The 20,474-nt window shown below is 35.9% G+C and overlaps 4 protein-coding genes across 33 annotated transcripts; 3 read left to right on the forward strand and 1 right to left on the reverse strand.

Moving 5' to 3' along the window:
* Positions 1-27: 27 nt before the first annotated feature.
* Positions 28-8,242, forward strand: LOC129578734 (tyrosine-protein kinase Abl). 30 transcript variants are annotated; one of them, XM_055467765.1, is made up of 12 exons: positions 28-331; positions 1,205-1,755; positions 1,933-2,458; positions 2,550-2,978; positions 3,106-3,352; positions 3,441-3,767; positions 3,863-3,986; positions 4,084-4,207; positions 4,295-4,368; positions 5,274-5,712; positions 5,957-6,060; positions 6,157-8,242. In XM_055467765.1, exons 2-12 carry the CDS (start codon positions 1,503-1,505, stop codon positions 7,743-7,745), a joined length of 4,236 nt encoding a protein of 1,411 aa, XP_055323740.1. In that variant the 5' UTR covers positions 28-331; positions 1,205-1,502; the 3' UTR covers positions 7,746-8,242. The 30 variants fall into 30 exon arrangements, with proteins under 30 accessions (XP_055323740.1, XP_055323724.1, XP_055323715.1 ...); XM_055467749.1 differs by having other exon boundaries at positions 28-165; positions 5,837-6,060; XM_055467740.1 differs by having other exon boundaries at positions 69-331; positions 1,906-2,458; positions 5,837-6,060.
* A 2,351-nt stretch (positions 8,243-10,593) lies between these two features.
* LOC129578737 (zinc finger protein 436-like) lies at positions 10,594-12,857 on the reverse strand. The gene has a single exon (XM_055467767.1). It carries the CDS (start codon positions 12,638-12,640, stop codon positions 10,946-10,948), a length of 1,695 nt encoding a protein of 564 aa, XP_055323742.1. The 5' UTR covers positions 12,641-12,857; the 3' UTR covers positions 10,594-10,945.
* Positions 12,858-12,861: 4 nt separating this feature from the next.
* Positions 12,862-16,812, forward strand: LOC129578736 (putative inactive tyrosine-protein kinase Wsck). The gene is made up of 9 exons (XM_055467766.1): positions 12,862-13,236; positions 13,308-13,681; positions 13,855-13,926; positions 14,001-14,251; positions 14,327-14,522; positions 14,611-14,783; positions 14,877-15,087; positions 15,174-15,451; positions 15,547-16,812. Exons 1-9 carry the CDS (start codon positions 13,061-13,063, stop codon positions 16,030-16,032), a joined length of 2,217 nt encoding a protein of 738 aa, XP_055323741.1. The 5' UTR covers positions 12,862-13,060; the 3' UTR covers positions 16,033-16,812.
* A 2,305-nt stretch (positions 16,813-19,117) lies between these two features.
* LOC129578740 (uncharacterized) lies at positions 19,118-20,424 on the forward strand. The gene is made up of 3 exons (XM_055467772.1): positions 19,118-19,591; positions 19,716-19,892; positions 19,966-20,424. The coding sequence occupies exons 2-3, from the start codon at positions 19,732-19,734 to the stop codon at positions 20,207-20,209; spliced, it is 405 nt and encodes a 134-aa protein (XP_055323747.1). The 5' UTR covers positions 19,118-19,591; positions 19,716-19,731; the 3' UTR covers positions 20,210-20,424.
* Positions 20,425-20,474: the final 50 nt, after the last annotated feature.

Below are 20,474 nucleotides of genomic sequence, written 5' to 3' on the forward strand. Positions count from 1 at the left end.
ATCACGCATTAACATGACATATGGCCCGCACCTAATCACCAAATTCACGTCTCTTTCTCTCTTGCATTCTCAGTGGATCTGATTGCGTGTGTTAGTGCGAGCATATATACATATATATGTATATCAGACGGGGCAGTGAACCACTACATTCAACCTCTATAGATTGTATATTTTATTTTGCACAAGTATTCTTCCGACTATATTGTCCACTCATTTTTGTTTGGTATTAAACAAAATGGTTTTTATTTCCATTTAATATTGATCTATGTGAAGAAAAATTCGCATAACAACATAAATTAATCATACTTTCTCTTAATTAATGATCGGCTAAGTAAAGTGGTGACTTATATTTTAGATATATAATACATTTTTTATATTTCTCTCCTGTAAGCTCCGAAGAGAGCAGCATTCATATTCCAAATGATTATAATAAAATTCGTCGACAAGAGCGAGTACAATACCTGAGTGTAGTGAGTGCGGTGCGACTGGTTTGCATTTCAATTGCATTGCACTTTGCAAGTGAAAAGTCACAGGAGAAATGATACAATTGAAATCAACATTTGAATGCAACACAGAGATTTGCAGATAACAGCTGTAGGATAAGCAATTTTCTCGCTTTCTCACAGCCGAACACAGTACCAATTTCTGATCTGCCAAATTCAAAAAAAATGTTTTTCACAAAAGCAACGAAAAATAAATAAATGAAAATACCAAAATAAAACGGTGTGAGAATAATGTTAATGTCTAAATGAAAGTTGAACCATTTTTTCCAATTATGAATCTGTCGAATCGAATATCCTAATGCAGAAGAGCAAAAAAAAACATCATTGAATTTGTGTGACGTATAAGTCTGCATATGATTACGTGATTACTTACAAAATTCTTATCGTATGTTTGTGATGTGTGATGTAAAAGTGTATAGTAGAGCCATGAATAATGCAACAACAAAAGTGAACGACATATCCACCAGTTTACCTTTAATATTTTAGGAGATGGACAGTTTTTTAAAAACTCAATTCGTTTCACACTGAAAAGAAAGAAAAAGAAGAAAAAATACCAACCAATTTCACTCCTCAGACTTGCTTGCGCTCTCTATCACACTATCCCACTATCTATCCATCGCGCAGCTCTCGATTTTAATTGAAATGAAAAGTGCTAGTCAATGTAATAAGTGTATGATTTTATGGTGGCATTTTTATTTCAGTGCATTAAATTCCGAAAAGTAAATGAATGCCGCAAAAGCAGCCAAAATGATAAACATAAGGAGATGAACGAATGGAGTCAAGCACAGCATAAAATTTTGTGGCACATTTTCTAAAAATAAACAAACAAACCAGCCAGCAAGATTCATCAGTCCAGACAACATAGACAAGAAAACCAAAAAAAGTACAACAACAATCGATAAACGACGACGACGACGACGACGACGACAGCGACGACGACTCGCTTACTAACAAAATTACAAGAGGCATTGTCTTTTGTGCATCGCACTTAAAACGGATATGGGAGCACAACAAGTGAAAGAAGGAAGAGGTGCAAGTAGTTGCAATCCCATTAATGCTGGACTAAATGCAAATATCGGCGCAAACACAGCCAATTTGTCATCGGCAAACTGCACGGCAACAACCAATTCGGTGGCGGGCGGTGGAGGCACGTTTGGAGCTGGTTCTTCGTTGCGTGCAAGTCGCATCAACAAATCAAGAGTACCAAAGGAGCCAAAAAATCACGCTTTAAACGTATTCACAGAGCATAATGGTAAGTATTCACAAAAAGCTCAAATTGGTATTCGAAATCGATATTCTCCAGCACACAATATTCTGTCAAGGTCTTTTGAACACAATATGGTGGTGGTGGTGATTGTGGTGTCATTGTTGTTATTATTACTATTACCTTCTCTGAATAAAGAACATCCAATCGGATTGATTTCCACAGAAGCCCTGTTACAACTACGTCCATTACCGCATATTCCAAAATCTCAACTACAAACACGTGATATTGATTTAAAACCCGATGGTGTTCTATCGAATGTCTCGAATTCCGGATCGGGCACCTTGAATATTAGTCAACAAAATCTCGGTTTTGAGGTGGCAAATCGCTGGACGTCGAAGGAGAATTTACTCGCACCCGGTCCCGAAGAAGATGATCCACAGTTATTTGTTGCTCTATATGATTTTACCGCCGGTGGCGAGAATCAGCTCAGCCTCAGGAAGGGTGAACAAGTGCGCATTCTGTCTTATAATAAATCGGGCGAATGGTGCGAAGCACATACCGATTCGGGCCTAGTCGGTTGGGTGCCATCGAATTATGTCACACCAGTTAATTCATTGGAGAAACACTCCTGGTATCATGGTCCGATTTCGAGAAATGCCGCCGAATATCTGCTCAGCTCTGGTATTAATGGCAGTTTTTTGGTTCGAGAAAGTGAAAGTTCGCCCGGTCAACGGAGCATTAGTTTGAGGTAAAATTCGTTGCATACATTTTAAATGACGACGACAACAATGCCACGGAATAATTAATGAATTTTGAAATTGGTGGTGTGTTATTTTTAGATTCGAGGGACGTGTCTACCACTATCGTATATCGGAGGACACCGATGGAAAGGTGTATGTTACAGTTGAGGCAAAGTTTAATACATTAGCCGAACTCGTGCATCATCACAGTGTACTTCATGAGGGTCATGGTCTAATTACACCATTGCTGTATCCAGCACCAAAGCAAAACAAACCGACCGTTTTCCCACTCAGTCCCGAGCCCGACGAATGGGAAATTTGCCGCACCGACATTGTGATGAAGCATAAATTGGGCGGCGGTCAATATGGTGAAGTGTACGAAGCGATTTGGAAACGATACGGCAACACGGTCGCTGTGAAAACACTCAAAGAAGACACGATGGCATTGAAAGACTTTCTTGAAGAAGCGGCGATCATGAAAGAAATGAAACATCCAAATTTAGTACAGCTTATTGGAGTTTGCACCAGGTTTTCATGCGTTTTTTTTTTCCTACTTTTCTTTTTCTCTTCACATTGCCGTTCAGTTTGGCAAAGTATGAGCGAATAAATTTTGTAATGCGATATCCGTTCTTCTTCTATCCATCCATTTCAACAGAGAACCACCCTTTTACATTATAACCGAATTTATGAGCCATGGAAATTTGTTGGATTTTTTGCGTTCGGCTGGTCGTGATACACTTGACGCTGTCGCTCTACTCTATATGGCAACACAAATAGCCTCCGGCATGAGCTATCTGGAGAGTCGAAATTACATTCATCGTGATTTGGCAGCAAGAAATTGCTTAGTCGGCGAAAATAATTTAGTTAAAGTAGCCGATTTCGGATTGGCTCGACTCATGCGCGTAAATATCTCGATTTTTTTTTCCTAGTATTCTTATCAATGCAGAAAAAGCTATAAAAATATCGCTGTCGAATTGAATTTCATTTTAGGATGATACATACACTGCACACGCCGGAGCCAAATTCCCAATCAAATGGACAGCTCCCGAAGGATTGGCATACAATAAGTTTAGTACAAAGTCAGATGTATGGGCTTTTGGTGTATTGCTGTGGGAGATAGCCACTTACGGAATGTCACCGTATCCGGGCATTGATCTGACCGATGTGTTTCATAAATTGGAAAGTGGCTATCGCATGGAACGACCGAATGGCTGTCCACCCGAAGTATACGATTTGATGAGGCAGTGCTGGCATTGGCAAGCACAAGATCGACCAACATTCAAAAATATTCATCATATGCTCGAGCATATGTTTCAGGTTTGTGTCCAACACGTTTCGAACCGCATTCATTATGACTTGACATCAGCATTGAGTTTTATCTCTAACGTTTTTTCATTGGCAATCTATTGCAGGAATCTTCGATAACTGAAGCCGTCGAAAAGCAATTGCAAGGAAACTCGCATACAAATTCAACACCGTTGATGGGAAAAAAGTCTCAGATGAGCTCACATTCCGAAAATAAAACCAATTCATCAGGTAAAACCAATTGATATTGGGAATAAATTTGAATAAGATGTATTAAGTATTGTGTTTCTCATTGAAAACTGACATTTCCTCTTCTTTTTCTCGAAAGAACCTGGATCAGCGTCATCAAAATTGTCAACGTTTTCCACTGGTGGTAGCAAAGTGAATGTGCAAATGCGACGAACAACGAATAAGAAGGGCAAAACTGCGCCAGCGCCACCAAAACGAACCAGGTAAATCTTTGTCCAAACTTTTATGCCCTCTTTTTCGTTCTCTTTGATTAAGCATTTTCATAAACTTCTTATTCCGCTTATTTTCAGTTTGCTATCAACAAATCGTGATTCAACATATCGTGATGATGATCCAAAATCGATTGACGATTTCAATTCCAATGGTACACATAAAATTGAGAAATCTTCTTCTTGCAGTAGTTTTTTATTTGATATTCTGTTCAGAGGTATAATCGGTTTTCTTTTATCTATGGTTTGGTGCATGCGTTAACCCATATAGATGATATTCGAACAGCTGATTCTGTTTGGTCTATGTTGTGAAACACAAATTATTGCTACAAACGATGATGTTTATTATTTATGTAAACATCGATTTGTATCAATGGTTTTTCTTCACATCAAACTCAAGCGGTCAGTCACGTCGAATCAGTCTGTAAGTGTTTTGACGAGATTTAATACCGTGCATTGCACTAACCACGTGTGTTTCGAACTAATCAAAAATACTCGCAGAGAAAAAAGAAGCAAATTGCTCAGCAATATGGTATGATTCCAATTGACTGAAATCAAATGACAGTTTGGCAAATCAAATGCACTATACATCGGTCGATTTATTGCCTAGCGGTATCATTTTCTGGATATCCAGTCAATTTTAATTAAACGATGTCAACGGGAAAAAATGACGTTTTAACGACGTCAATATTTTAGTTTATATCATACAGGTAAATGGTGGTATCTGCTTTCCAACCAGAATCCAACGAAAAAAAAATTGATTCAAATACACAATTTTCAAATGGTCGTTTTAATATTTTAGTAGTCCAATTAATAATTCACTCATACAAACTAACGTGAACAGTTGACATTTATGTATATAGAAATTTCTTCTGAATTTTTCTTTTTATTCCAATGTACATATATGTCAATTTTGAATGAATTAGATATGGATTTTTGTGAGTAGAAATATTGGAAGCAACAAAAATCGATGTCCATTTCATTGAATGAATTATTCAACTTGTTGAACGTTAATTCAATTAATTGATGGTTTGATTTTAATTCGCATGAATTGAATTAGGCTTGACAAGAGAAATAGCGGCATTGAGTGGAGGACGCGGTGATTCGGAGAATGAAACCGCCGATATAACGCCGGATACAGACACCGAGAGTATTGATCACATGCATCGAAATATGCACGGTTCATTCAAAAAGCCCACGCCAGTGATGGGCAATCGTAGTCTGGAGAGTCGAAACAGCAAACACCATTCACAAGCAAAGAAAGAACATATCGCCCAGTCAAATAGCAACAACATTATGGACAGTGGCCAATCGAGTTTGGGCAAACAGCCCGTTACCGTTGGTGCACTGGAAGTGCAGAATGTGAAGCGTGCAATCAATCGCTATGGCACACTACCGAAAGGTGCCCGAATCGGTCAATATTTAGAATCACTAAAAACCAATGAAACAGACACTTCCATGGCATCGGATCTACCGCCACCGCCGCCAATCAATTCCAGGTAAGTTTCAGTACAAAATACACATTCATAAACATCAATCCATTCTATGTCTATCGCTTTCGCCCGCTTCTTAACTCTCGCTCACCTTTTTTCAACCATATTGCATACACACATAAAACCATAGTAGCTTGAATTCAAATGCTGCAATGTCGCCTCGTTCAGCGATGAAAACTCAACCGCAAATGATTCGAAGTAATTCATCTGGTGGTGTCATAATGACCAATTCAATCAATTCGAATTTCAGTAAACTGCAACGACATCGGACTACCGCCGACGGTGTAATGATATCATTTTCATCATTCCGCAGCACGAGTGGGAGCCCAAAGCGTTCGTTTAATCCATCATTAGGTAAGGACATTTTGTTTGTTTTCCCTTCATTTCTTATCTCTGGAAAAATGCATGAGTTTTAATTGATTTCATCGAAATTAATGTTTGAATATTTAGCTGATCTAGAGTTTCCGCCACCGCCATTGGATCTACCGCCGCCGCCCGAAGAATCAAATGGCGACGGAATGCAAATTTCACAGTCAACAATCAACACACTATCGAATGATGTGGCAACCACTGAGCCGAGCGTTGAAGAGGCAAGCTCACGGTTTGGTGTGAGTTTGCGTAAGCGTGAAGCATCAACCGATTCATGTAGTTCGCTTGGCAGTCCAGCGGCCGGAGTTACCAATGATATAGTCAACGATAGTGCAGCCACATCGCAGGCAATTGCAAACAAGAACAAGGGGAAATTGGAAATGAAACTCGTGGCCGAAATCAAAGAACGAAATGAACAATATCAACGAAACAAACCAATTGGAGATGTGCCAAATACTAATAACTACCATTGTAGCAATAACAATAATAATAGCGTAACCAAATCAAACGATCATGTATTACAATTGGTGAATGAATTAGCCGAAACGATGAATTTACCCAAAACAATGGATTCAACGGCGAACAATTTCAAAGCTCAACTGAAAAAAGTCGATTCAAATAAAAAGTCACACAGCAAAACGACGGCCGAAAGTTCAACAGCAGTACCGTTTGATTTTAAATCGAGACTGCGAAAAGTGGAGAATAACAATGATAACGAAACGACTGAATCAACGTCCGAGTTTCGTAAAGTGTTGGACAACGATACAACGGATGCACGCGGCAGTGTTTCAAAAAAGTCCATATCGAAACGAAATTGTGATCGAGTCAGTGGAGGTGGTGGTGTTGGAACAACAACTGATGGTCCAGACAGTGTTTTGGGCAATGGCAAGAAGACACTCAACGAAACAAAACTGATTGATGGGAAAAAGACTGATTTTAAAGTGGATCTGCCGGATGGCAAGGATAGCAAAGACAAAAAAGACACCGATCCCAAGTGTAACACAACAATGACCAGCGAAGAAGAGGATAAACGAAGAAGCACCGGTAGCATAAGCAGCTTGAAAAAATTGTGGGAAGCCAAAGAGGGTAATGGTACGATGTCGAATAGTGAAATGTCACAGATACAGTTGAGTCCGAAATTGGCCACCAAGTCGACACTAAGTAACAACAATAAGAGTAACAATGACGAGGAGTTCGATGCATTGAGTGCAAATAAAAAGCCGGCCGTACCAACAAAACCAACGAAATTGGTGAGCATCTATGCGACACCGATTCAGGTGAAACTGCATTCGGAATCGGCAACATCACCATCATCTTCCACATCGATTACATCGAACAATACAACGACCCAAGTGAGTCGTGAAGCAATCTTAGATCTAATCCAATTGTTAGAAAGTACGCTGAAAACGCCAATCAATTCAATATCGGCATCGCAATGGCTACAGCTCAGCGACAAGCTGAACATTTTACAAACATCATGCGTATCATTTGCCGACAAAGCATCCATGGCACCGCATTCAAAGTTTCAATTCCGTGAATTGGTGTCACGTGTTGAGAATCAATCGCGTAGCCTACGATCGGCCGGCAGCAAAAATACCCAGGACAATGAAAAGTTGGTTTTCGAAGTTGGACAGTCATTGAAGCAAATATCGAACGCTCTTCATCGATAAGTGTTCGTATTTTGCTCGGGCAGGTCATTTAAACAGTGTGTGACAGCACCAATGTGCAACTAGTTTGCTCAATATACAATTTTTTGGGGAACGATTTTACTAATTCTTTTTTCTCTATAATTGTTAACTCAATTTTTTTTTATTTAATCTCTGTCAAAAGATTAACCATTGGAAATTTAGGTATTATAACATTTGTGATCTGCATGCTCCACTGAAACAATAACCTCACCATCTGAGACCATTCGACGAAAGCAAATGATTCGTTTCCATGCTGCATTTTTTTTTCTTTTCAAAAAGCTCAATGAACCGAACAAAGTAACATAAAGAAACATTGATATCAAAATGTGTGCTCCAATAACAAACGAGAAAAAAAACGAACGAAGCAATCGAAATGATCAAAGTTTATATATAGTGAATTCCCTGAAGACAAATACAATTCGCGATGAATATATGAACAAAGTGAAAACACAGAGATAATAAAATAACATTGAAGCTCACATCATTCTAGTCTTTCATAATATAATCGAGAAGTTGACAACGGTCTCGTTCCGAATATACATAAATCTATATATATAAAAGAGAGTTTCAGCCAAGTATTGTGAAGGTCATTGATTCATTAACATTTATATTGATTACATGCGTGCATGATGATGTCTGTGTGTGTATGATCAATCATGAATTCAAATGATTTAATGACCATAGTTTTATTTTTTTTTAATTATAGATTTGGAATAATGGGTTGCACACAATTTCCGGTTGCCGGATCCAAAGAGTCTTAATGTAGTTTGTGTGCACTGAAAATTTGCATACAAATTGCATTTAGACGATTTTTTCCGTCCAACTAGAAATCGTTTGCATTGTTATTCCAATCGAATCAAATATATTTGAACGAAAACAAAAATTTATCGAAACTCTCTGATGATATTCACGTGACGAGCTGCAAGCAAACAGTGTCGTATTACTTGTTCGGTTGACTTCGTTTCATTTTTTTCCCTTTTATTAATTCATTTTCGTTTCATATGGAAATTTCTGCGAATGTGGCACATAAAAGATATGCGATGAAGCTCTGTTGTCATTCAAATCATTCAAAATTGTCACATTCACTGTTCTATTACCAGTTTAGCAGAATAATTTCAATGTATTGCTTGCCACCGCATTTCGTGACCAAAGCCACGTAATATGATCACTGTTTGCACGCAATATGTCAACATATGAAAATTGTATTGTATTTATTTTTTTTTTTTATACTCCCATAGCAATTTTTTTTAGTATAATTTTTAAACCATTTTAAATTATATGAATAATACTTATATCCTATTCGTCAAATCAAAACACGATAAGAAAATGAAGTGGATGAGAGAAGAAGAAATATGTGGCAAAACGTAAAGGAAAAAAAAATATCCATTTGATAATTTAACAAAATAGATTGATAAATATTTTGAACCTCGTGTGCTCATAGAAGTTTTAAGTCTGTCTCGTAGATATTTGTTTTTCCCACATGTTATTTGAAATGGTTGCAACTCCGCTTTGATCGGTTTCTCCATTTTCTTTTTATTTTAATGAAAATACTTTTCAGTTGTATATCAATTTATGTCAAAACTGGAATCAAAAAACCAACACAAACACATACTCAAAGTCCAAAGATTCCATCCCTATATACATACAATTAACAAAAAAAAGACCGACACAACAAAAATTAACAACAACAACAACAATAAAAACAAAGAAAAAAAATTCATAAAGAAAAGAAAAAATTCTAGCTATCATAAGATTACTATTTGCTATCGTAAGATTGCTAGCTTAATGACGATGCATCTGTATTATTAAACTTAAGCGCTTATGCCAAATATTTCAAAATTGGTATACATATTTTAATACATAATATTAATACGTAAAAAAAAACAACAAATCATATTTGTATTTGTCAATATCGCCGCATCTTTTAAAATTTGACCATCAAAATAACGGAGAAGACCAAACTTTCAAAACCAATTGAAATGAGAACAAAATCTAAGGAGAAAAAAAAAACCAAATTGGGGACAACTATATATCCAAAGTTTGAAAAAAAATTGAATCGTAATTTTTTTTTTTGCTTACATTTCACAATTTACAGCAAATTTCACGTATGCAATTCTATGAGCCTGATGAATTAAAAAAAAATTCTGACATACTAAATGTATTATTTTTTTTGCGAACGTAATGACTAGATGAATTTCTAATGTTTAGCTTTAAGATTGAGAATTTCCACAATGAAATGGTGATATATTTTTTTCCGCTGGCAAAAATGATTGCAAGTGCTCTCTGCCTCGACTTGTTTATCTTTCATTGATCTATATTTCTCACCCATTACACTCATCATCCCTCACACACACACACACCCTCTAATCAAAATAAGATGAAACAAAAAAAAGTATCTACAAAAAAATGAATTATGGAGTAGTGTATTAAGGAAATAATATTGGTATTATTCATTCGAAATGCGATGTTTAATTTCAAAGTCTGATCAACGAACGAATTCAACCATTTTGGTTTTTTAAAACAAAAAGAAGAAAAATAAAGAAAAAAAAATCGTGTCTTTTAAAAGAAAAACAAAACAAATTGATTCCATGCTCGTCTTCTCAAGCGATCTCTTTGAACTAAATTTACCAGTAGAGCATACATTACGGAACGAGGACGAAAAATTTGATTATGAAATGGATAAATTTATAATTTTACTCGAAAGAAACGGAAGTGTTATAGGTCCTAGTACAGAGAATGTAATGGGGGAAATGTAACACAATGCGAATATGGCAAACAACATTTTGAACATTTAAATTTAATCATAAGAAAATGACAACTGTAATTTTCAGTATTGCGTACGAAAATGTTCTATTTATTTCCAAAATAAAATATTAAAAAAAACAACCATGATTGATAGAACTGTTGTGTTCTTTTTTTTTATTGTCATTCTTCCTCTTTTTAGGTTTTTTACATTGTTGTTCTCTTTTTTCAACTGCTTTTTGTTTATGAATACAGTCAATTATAAAATGAATATAGTACGAATTCGCACTAAGCTCTAGAACTCGGAGAAATTGTCATTTTCGGAAGATTTACTTTTTTTTCTTATTCTCTTGGATTTTATTCTGATCATTTATTCTTATTTCTACCAATTTCAAAACAACTTCTGTTTTATTGAATATTTCATTTGACAATGACTTAAATTAAAACGTATTCAATTTAAATTTCCGCAAAGAATGAACATTCTTTTTGTGGTCAGTAAGTAAATGATTGCGCGAAAAAGTGACATCGCATATATCACATTTGTAAGGCCTTTCGCCGGTGTGTATGAGTGTGTGTCGAACCATATCCGCCTGCCGAAGAAATCCTCTCTTACAATATTCGCATTCGTACGGTTTAATGCCGATGTGTGTTCGAATGTGGCTTCTTAAAATTTTGTTCGTTGTATATTTCTTGTGGCAATATTTACACTCATGCTTATATTCGCCTTTGTGTGTTTGCAAGTGCAGCACTAGGCCATTTTCGCTGGCCAGTGTTTTTCCGCAAACTTTACACTCGCATTGATTGCTCTTCGAATGCGTATTCATGTGTTTGTAAATGGATGCTTTATGTGCAAACTTTTTCGAACAAATCTTACAGCGGTATAGCTTCTTTCCAGTATGATTTTCCCTCATGTGTACTTGTAGCGTACTTATACCGCCACGGAATCGACATAAGTAACATTCGAAAATGCGAAAATTAGCAAAATCATTTGGTTCAACATTTTCGACGATTTTCGTTCTCTGTGAATGCGGCTCGGCAAGAACTATTTTTTTGGCATGCGCTTTTTTGTGTCGATATAGCTGGAATGATGAATGAAATTTTATGCCACAAGTTTCACAGCTGAATGGTTTTTCACCCGTATGACGTCGCATGTGTATGTCAAAATGGGCTTTGGTGTTGTAGCCCTTGGAACAACTGGAACATTTATATGGCTGGTCGCTTGTGTGGATTCGCTCATGGTTTTTTACACGTTGGATCGTATTAAATTTCCTATGGCAGTAGCTACATTTTAGCACGCTATCAGTAATTTGGCCTTGCAAACTGTTCATTTGCTGTGCATCGGAATCATGTTGTTTATGAGACTTTTTTGTTTGGGAACTGTTCGAATGCTTCTCTTTTGATCCATTCTGTTTAACATTCGTTCGATTTAGCTTTTTCACTTGGGGTGGTTTCAATTGGCTTTTTGTCGAATGATAGCTACACTCGAGCCCACGTTTATTACTTTGATTTTGTACGTTGTGTTGCTGTCCATCGAGGTCCTTTTGTTGGTTAGACTTTTGTGCTTGGAAAGCTTTTGAATACCGATTTTTCAATCTGTTTGGCTCAACACTCGTTCTCGGCAACTCTTGTTTTTTCGATTGTTGTAAACTTCTCTGCGCTGATTGCTGGTTTCCTACCAATGGTCCCAGCAAATGACGTTCTTGTAAATGCCATTTTAATAGGCCAATGTTGATTGTTTCACATCTGCAAATGAAACATTCAAAGATTTTATCTTCTATTTGTTTTTTTTTATCATTGAGTTCTAATTTTATGGTGGGCACAGAATATTCAGCTGATTTCGATGTTTCTTCTTCAGTTTCTGGACATGACAACACTTGACTATTAACTTCATCATAGAATACTGGTTCTTCTTTGATGATTTGATCGTAAATCGTAACGTCTTCGATCGATTTGAGATTATTTGAATTGGTGGCCGTTTTCGATGATTCTGGGTATCCTTGCAAAAAGGTTGTTTCATCTATTTCGCCTATTTCTATCTCTGATTCTTGTTTTATTTCTATGTCAGCAACCAGCAACTGTTCACAAGGAAGACTACATGGTTCAGTTTTGATGTTTTTGAATAGTGGCCTTTCCATGATGATGGCCCGTTTGTCACCATTGATTTTTATATTATATATATACGAGTCTATTTTCAATAAAAATTGAACTTTAATTTAATATCAAGCGTAAAATTCAGTTATGCCAAAATACCCAATCATTCTGGGCTACTTTGGTATCGGTCGTTTATTCCGACCGTAAACAATGGAAAACAACTAAATTTATGTTTATATTGAGTAAAACGTAAAACTATTGACATTAGGAGTTTGACAACTTATCTGTCAGTTTGTTGTTTCGTAGTCTGTTTCGTTATGTGTCAAATGAATCACAGATATATGGCACTCCTTTATGAGTTAATTCCAAATCTTCGTTAAAAACAAATTAGCAAATTTTGCATTATTTTTTATGGAATGAGAGAGTTATAAAAAAGTTTTTTTTTCTCTTCAAATTCATCTACAATGAATACGCGTATCGGCAGTATTGCTGTAGTAATTGTGTTAGTACACAATTTTGTGATCATTAATGGTGCGGAATTTGTTGGATGCTTCCATAAGAATGCATATTTGAGGCGTCTGGATTTGTTTTCCGGGTCACCAAACGTGTGCATTGATGGATGCAAAAATGTGTATTATAGGTAATTTGCCAATACCAATGCATTTTAATTTATGTGATGTGTTATAATTTCTGAATCATTTTAATTGCCAGATATGCCGTACTTGATGGGAATTCATGCTTATGCACAAGTACGCTTAACGAAAAGGAAGTAAATTTGGACGAGTGTAATAGACCTTGTGCGGAAGATGCGGATGAATTTTGTGGTGGTGGATACGTACAATCTGTCTACGATACGGAGATCAGAGTACCAGGGCCACCGCAAAATGCAAATATAATCAATCGAAAAGAATCGTCAATTTTGATTGAATGGTCGGAACCAGAACAAAAGGCTACACTCTCTCGATACATAATACGTGCTAATGTTGTCAAGAATTATGGAACAATGCTTCCAGCGCCGCCACCAGAATGGACGATAGAAACCATCGATCACACCGTTCAATACGAGTTGGTTAATTTGCATCCAGGTAGATGAATTACGAATTTCTAACAATTTGACAGCTCATTTCTTCGGTGTAAATGGAATCAATTTAAACAATTTTTGTGGCTAAAAACCACCGTGAAATTTGATTTGAATCCAATTTTTGATTTGATTATAATCAATCTGAATGAATAAATAAAAAACATATTATTTCGCCAGGTTCAAGATACAACATCTCCATAATATCGTTCTCAAATGATTTTGGTGAAGGTGGCTCAAAATGGATAGTAGGTCCGTTTCCAATGTCTATGGCAAGTAAATTATTTATTCATTTTTCATGATGTCATCTACAAATTGATTTGTAGGCGAAACTGATATTGGTGTACCAGAACCGCCGCCTCCATCGGCAAACATTTTGAATCATAATGGTAAAACGATGACAGTCGAAATTCCGTCTCTTGTAAATAATAATGGGCCAATCACTGCCATTCATGTGGTAGTGATATTTGTCGACTCCGAATTGTTCCAACAATTCGACGAAAACCTGCTAAAGGACCATAAACATGCGTCTGAAGATGGTTTGAACTACTATATAACTGCTTCATTGGACAATGAGGTTTGTTTTTCCTGTGAATTCTCTATTTCAACCACAAGAATATGCCTTTGAACTCGCGTTTCTCTTCTATTTCAGAGTACAACACGAAAGTTTGTTATTGGTAATGGACTGAATTATGGCGGTTATGATAATGTACCATTGCCAACTGACCGACACATTCATGTAGCATTGGGTGTATTGTCAAAACTCGGAAACACTACGAAAACCCTTTACACAAGAGAGGCAATGCATGAGAAAACAGCACCGATTGCAATAGACATTGGAAACGATGGTGAGTGAAACGATTGATTTTGACTTTATGCCGTCGATTAAATCGAAATCATTAGAATGCTTTAAAATATATAAATAATCTGAAATAGGTGGACGTGATGGTGTCGAATTCATGCTTCTTATCGGTTGCGGTTTTCTCGGCATTTTGCTGATATTCAGTGTAGTGGGTTACACGTACTTGCGCCTGAAAATGGGATCACGTTTGCAACGTTTACCATCGGATCATCATGAGTTGACTGTCCAAGGGCCAATGATGGAAGTGGTATGTAGAAATCATAAAGTTATTGCTTGACCATAAGTTTCCCTAATTATTGAAGACGTTTTTGTTTCTTTTTGCATACTTCTTTCTGTGTAGGAGAATAATGACGCTTATCAACCAGACGGATTTTCGAAAAAAAGTTTCGATCAAAATATATCTGATATCCTTGATCAAGTTGAACCGAGTAAAAATCATCCCAGAAATAATGTTAAACTTGACGTTAATAAATTGATTGCAACTGGCCAATATGGTGACATAATTGGTGGAAAATTAAATGCTACACCATGTCATGTGCACGTAGTTTCAGGTTTGTGGTTACGATGTCATTGAAGTTCGTTAAAAAAAAATTGAAATATCAACTACTGAGAATGTTTCACCATTTTTCCTTTGCAGATGATATGGATACACTGTGTCAAAATCAGTTTTTAAGAGAATTGAGTGGCTTACTCAAGCTCAGTTTCCACAAAAATTTGGTCGACTTCTACGGATTTTGTCAATCAGCCAACTGGCTATATTTACTGTTTGAAGAAACGCATACATCATTGAAGACCGTGTTGGTTGGTTCACGGACGACACCCGATTCAAAGGACTTGTCCTCACTTTCGGAATTATTCATATTACAAACTCTGTGTGAACTATCAGCTGCAATGGAATTTATCAGCAATCAAGAGGTTTTAGCATTGATGAAAATAGATTTTCCATAGAATATTCTCTCACAATTTGATCAATCGCAATAATTCCATTGATTTTAATTCATTTTCAATAGGTTATCCATGGCAAGCTGAGCACTCATAACATTTTCATGACAAGTGCTAACATTCCAAAAATATCATTCTTCGGCATGTGCTTTGACAGTAATGGAAAGAAAATCGATACAAGTCGTTTTAGCGCACCCGAAGTTTTACGGTTCCAGCATCTATGTATTCAGAGCGACATTTGGTCATTTGGATGTCTCATTTGGGAATGCTGTTCATTGGGCGGAACATTATTCCCAAGCATCAGTTCAAATGAGTTGATGAGTCGAATTAAAGAAGGTGCACGACCCGAACGCATTCCCTACATCCATAATGATATGCATCAATTATTGCTCAACTGCTGGCAAATCGAGCCCAGCGAACGACCAACATTTTCCGAAATAACATCGATTTTATGGCAATTTCTATCATCACCCCAGCATATACTCTCATTTAAAAGACGAGGAGGTTACACATTGCCATACTATTTACCACTGCTGGAAGAACAAAATGCTTGATTCAATTCTCTTCCGTTCAAGCATGATTTTATTGCATTTTACCATCATAGATATGACATCGACCATTCCATGAACAAGTCATATATTAAGTGCCTTTCATTAGGGTAGGATCATTTTCACCGTAACAAAGTATCATTTTTTTAAACGATGATTTCACAATTGACACCGTCTTAAAAGACTATCTCATGCTAGTAAACATATTACAGCGGTAATCGAGTTTCAATAATGTTGAAGATAGCAGGTTTTAACAGCTTTTATTTAAAAAAAAAATGACTAAACAAGCAATTTACTTGTCTATAAACTAAATTGCCAGTTTGCAAGGTGTTTATAACAGTCTAATTAAACCACCTTTAACTATCAATTTAGTTGATAACTGTTGATTGTAAAAATGACTTAGTAGCTAGTAATTTATTTTTTCATTAACCCATTCAAAGCCGTGATCTCTTTTTTCAATTTTTTCCTGCAAAGTTCTAAAAATTTGGCTTAAATGCAAACAAAATATAAAAAAATCGATTCAATTTTAAGTCTTTGATAAAGGTGAGCATGCATACTTTTGGATTATAGTGCGACCGATTGAAAATTCATAAGATTTTCCGTGGAAAACCTTGATTTCGTCACGACGTATTTTTTCAATACAAACACAAGAAAAACCATGGAAAGATTGTTTTTTTCATGTTTTTTGTTGTCAATGTTAATTTTGAGATCAAAAGATATGTATCTGTACATGCTTGGCTTCAAAACTTCATTCCGAAATAAAATAATAATCGAGTTGTTTGAAAATTTTCCGATTCATTCCCATGTGTTGACCCCCTAAATTTTCTTTGCCGAAATGCAAAATGCCCTATTTCATATTTTGCCGAACCAAATGGTATAAATTATAAATTTTATGATAGATTCAACTTTTCTCTGTCATAAAAACGTCATTAGACGAGAAACGAAATAAAAATTGACCAATTTACGTGTTCTTGCAGAACATATTCAAAAACGGTTCCATATGGAACCATCGCTTTGATTGGGTTAAGAGCTGTTATAACCGCATCGAATAGTACCGCAACTAGTATGACCGTAATCAAATTTATAAGTTTTTTTTTTCCAAATAATTGTAGTAATTAATGCGAGAATGCGAAAGTTCACATATTTTTAACGGTAATAAGATCACATCTTTTCAATTATTAAATATAGTGACACTTTTTCACGAATAAGCTATCGCAAAATGTGAAACGATACAATTTTGTATTATCGTTTTCCGTCCATTGTAATTCCGTCCAAGAGATTACAACCGATTTTAATATTAAATAAAATCAAATTACTCTTTTTGTAATGCTATGTTATTCGGCATTCTTAAAAAAAACTTGTTTCTCTACTATTCATTCAAATTAAGAAGTGTTCTATGAAATATTGACCGGATTTCCTATTGAGCCATTAAAAATGATGGAAAAGTATATATGTCAGATCTGAATTTTTGAAAAGGCAATGAAATCGACTAAAAATTGTCATTTGGAAGTTACCTTAGTTTCTTTTTCAATTGAGTCAATTGCATTAGCCTAACAATTGGTGAATTTTCAATTCTACTTTACTCAAATGCGGAATTTTCCTTTTTTTCCCATCGAATTAGAATTCTCATTTATAAGTGGACAGACAAGATAAGTATAGCATAGTTTTTTTTGACAAATCACATAAATATTGGGAAAATTATATAAACAAATGAATGCGTCGATGTTTCTTTCTTAACAAACATTTTATTTTATTAATTTCTCCTCCTGAAAACCAGTTATTATGTATTACGTAGTTCAAACTTAGGTTACACTGAGTTACGTTTATTGTTCCGTAAAAAATGTATATTTCGTTTGTGATCAGTAAGTAAATGATTGCGTGAAAAAGTTGCTTCGCAAATATCACATTTGTAAGGCCTTTCGCCGGTGTGTATGAGCGTGTGTCGAAACATATCCGCCTGCCGAAGAAATCCTCTTCCACAATGTTCACATTCATAGGGTTTAATTCCGGTGTGGGTTCGAATATGGTTTCGCAAGATTCTCAGCGTTGAATATTTCTTGTGACAATATTTACACTCATGCTTGTATTTTTTTGCGCGCAAATTTCTTCGAACAAATCTCACACTGATAAGTTTTTCTACCGAAATGTTCTTCTCGCATATGTACTTTGAGTAGATTTGCGGGACTACCACCTGATTGGCAACGGAGTCCACACAAATAACATTCGAAAAGGCGGAATTCGGGAAAGTCAGTCGGTTCAACGTGTTCAACAATTTCGTTTGACCGCTGCGGGATCGGCTCTGGGAGTGTTTTCCCTTTGACATGGGCCTTCTTATGATTGTATAGCATCATATACGATCGAAATTTTATCCCGCAAAGTTCGCAGCTGAATGGTTTTTCACCCGTGTGAACTCGTAAATGTGCTTCAAAATGAGTTTTGTTGTTATAGCCTTTGGAGCATACCGAACATTTGAATGGATGGTCGTTTGTGTGGATTCGCTCATGCTTTTCGACACGTTGGATCGTATTGAAGTTTCTGAGACAATACCTGCATTTTAGCTTGCTATCTGTAGTTTGGCTTTGCAAACTGTTCATTTGCTGTGCATCGGAATCCTGTTGTTCATGAGACTTTTTTGTTTGAGAATCGTTCGAATGCTGCTTTCGATGTTTTTTCTTCAGTTTCTGGATATGACAAAACTTGACTATTAACTTCATCGTAGAATACTGGTTCTTCTTTGATGATTTGATCGTAAATCGTAACGTCTTCGATCGACTTGAGATTATTTGAATTGCTGCCTATTTCCGACGATTCTGGGTATCCTTGCAAAAATGTTGTTTCGTCTATTTCGCCTATTTCTATCTCCGATTCTTGTTTTATTTCTATGTCAGCAACCAACAACTGTTCACAAGGAAGACTACACGGTTCAGTTTTGTTGTTTTTGAATAGTGGCATTTCCATGATGATCGATCATTCGAAGACTGATATTTATAAAATATTCCTCAATAAAAAGTGCACTTTAATTCATTTATCGCCTCTACAAAACAGTCTTTTGACTACAAGACTCTTTAGGCAAAAATGTTCAATTTTTTGTTTACCATTTGTTCAACGGTGAATGATTGAGTCCACACTGTTGACACTATTAGTTTGACAATACATATGTCAGCCTTTTATGTTTTTTTTTTCTTTTCTTTTTCATATGTGTCAAATATATGCATAACACTCGTTTTTCGGCACTTTTCATTTGAATCATGCATTCATTTTAACTGTTTTCCATACAATTTTTAATTGTTGCTATTTTCTTAAAATTCAATTGACTAACTAAACCAAGTTCAACGAATAAAGACATGGCAAAGATTTTGAACATTCAATTTAATCATAAGAAAATGAAAATTTTAATTCTCATTGCATGCAATGCAAGAAAATGTTTTACTTGTTAAATAGACTCGAATCTCGAAAATAAAATGACAAAAAAACTGTGATTGAAAGATTTGCAGTGGTTTCATCTTGTTGAAATTCAAATTGACCGGTTATATTTCTCCTTGCATCGATTGTCAATTATGTTGAGGTTAGGTTCACAAAAATTGATAATTGTTTACGTTTTGTTGAAGTAATTACATGCGTCGTGTCGAATCGATGAAGTTAATGGAAAATCCCACAAAAGTAATAATTCACTTTAAATATATTTCAAGATAGAGGTAATCAGTGATGGGAGATAAGTCGAAAAAATTGTGTCAAGGCAAAGACACGTTTGAGCGCATGAATTTTTTGTACCAAGCGGCATCTCAAATCATACCCAAATCCAAAGCTCTATCCTGTTACTATGGTGCACAGTGCAAATTGATTTCGAAAAAATCACTGCAACGAATGTAAGCCCAACAGCAAACCCGTCTTGTCAAATTTATCATTGTCAATTGTGTTTTTGTTTGTGTACATTTTCAGGGAGCCAGAAATGAAACGAACGATATGCAAACAATGTGGCCTAATGTTGAGACCGGGTGTGTCTGCCGAATTGTCAATTCAAGATGAGCACCGGGACGACGTTAATTCATGTCTGATCAAGTGCAACAAATGTAACGCCACCAAGCGCTACGTTGTAAATCCAAAGTACAATGGATGGCTTGATGCACAAGAATCCGTTGCTGAAGTGCTTAAACCCAATGAAACAACTGATAAAAAGCAATGAAGCATTTGAAGCTGGCGGAAACATGATTTTTGACTCTGGACAGCGTCAGTTCAAGTGGAAATAAAACTTTACGCCATCCGATGTGTGGCCACCGTGTGATATGTGTGCTGAACACAATTTTGTCGATGAATAACATGAATATCATTAATTGAATGCTCCACGTGTTTGCAATAAAACAAAGCATTTTCGAATGAGATAAGGTGAATGATAATAAAAAAAAGGACAAAAAACATCATAAAAAATGTGCATATTTTTTTTAATATTT

The sequence above is a fragment of the Sitodiplosis mosellana genome, unplaced genomic scaffold (assembly GCF_009176505.1).
Source record: "Sitodiplosis mosellana isolate CC-2019 unplaced genomic scaffold, AAFC_SMos_1.0 Smas_scaffold_6226, whole genome shotgun sequence".
Taxonomy (NCBI): Eukaryota; Metazoa; Arthropoda; class Insecta; order Diptera; family Cecidomyiidae; genus Sitodiplosis; species Sitodiplosis mosellana.

Bases quoted from the DNA above. Each gene is read 5' to 3' on its own strand.
- LOC129578736 (XM_055467766.1), top strand. From the start codon at position 13,061: ATGAATACGCGTATCGGCAGTATTGCTGTAGTAATTGTGTTAGTACAC. The intron at 13,682-13,854 runs GTAGATGAATTA...TTATTTCGCCAG, and splicing joins GTTGGTTAATTTGCATCCAG to GTTCAAGATACAACATCTCC. The intron at 14,523-14,610 runs GTGAGTGAAACG...AATCTGAAATAG, and splicing joins AATAGACATTGGAAACGATG to GTGGACGTGATGGTGTCGAA.
- LOC129578740 (XM_055467772.1), top strand. From the start codon at position 19,732: ATGGGAGATAAGTCGAAAAAATTGTGTCAAGGCAAAGACACGTTTGAG. The intron at 19,893-19,965 runs GTAAGCCCAACA...GTACATTTTCAG, and splicing joins AAAAAATCACTGCAACGAAT to GGAGCCAGAAATGAAACGAA.
- LOC129578737 (XM_055467767.1), bottom strand. From the start codon at position 12,640: ATGGAAAGGCCACTATTCAAAAACATCAAAACTGAACCATGTAGTCTT.
- LOC129578734 (XM_055467736.1), top strand. From the start codon at position 1,503: ATGGGAGCACAACAAGTGAAAGAAGGAAGAGGTGCAAGTAGTTGCAAT. The intron at 1,756-1,905 runs GTAAGTATTCAC...CTCTGAATAAAG, and splicing joins CGTATTCACAGAGCATAATG to AACATCCAATCGGATTGATT. The intron at 4,432-5,273 runs GTATAATCGGTT...GAATTGAATTAG, and splicing joins ATTTGATATTCTGTTCAGAG to GCTTGACAAGAGAAATAGCG.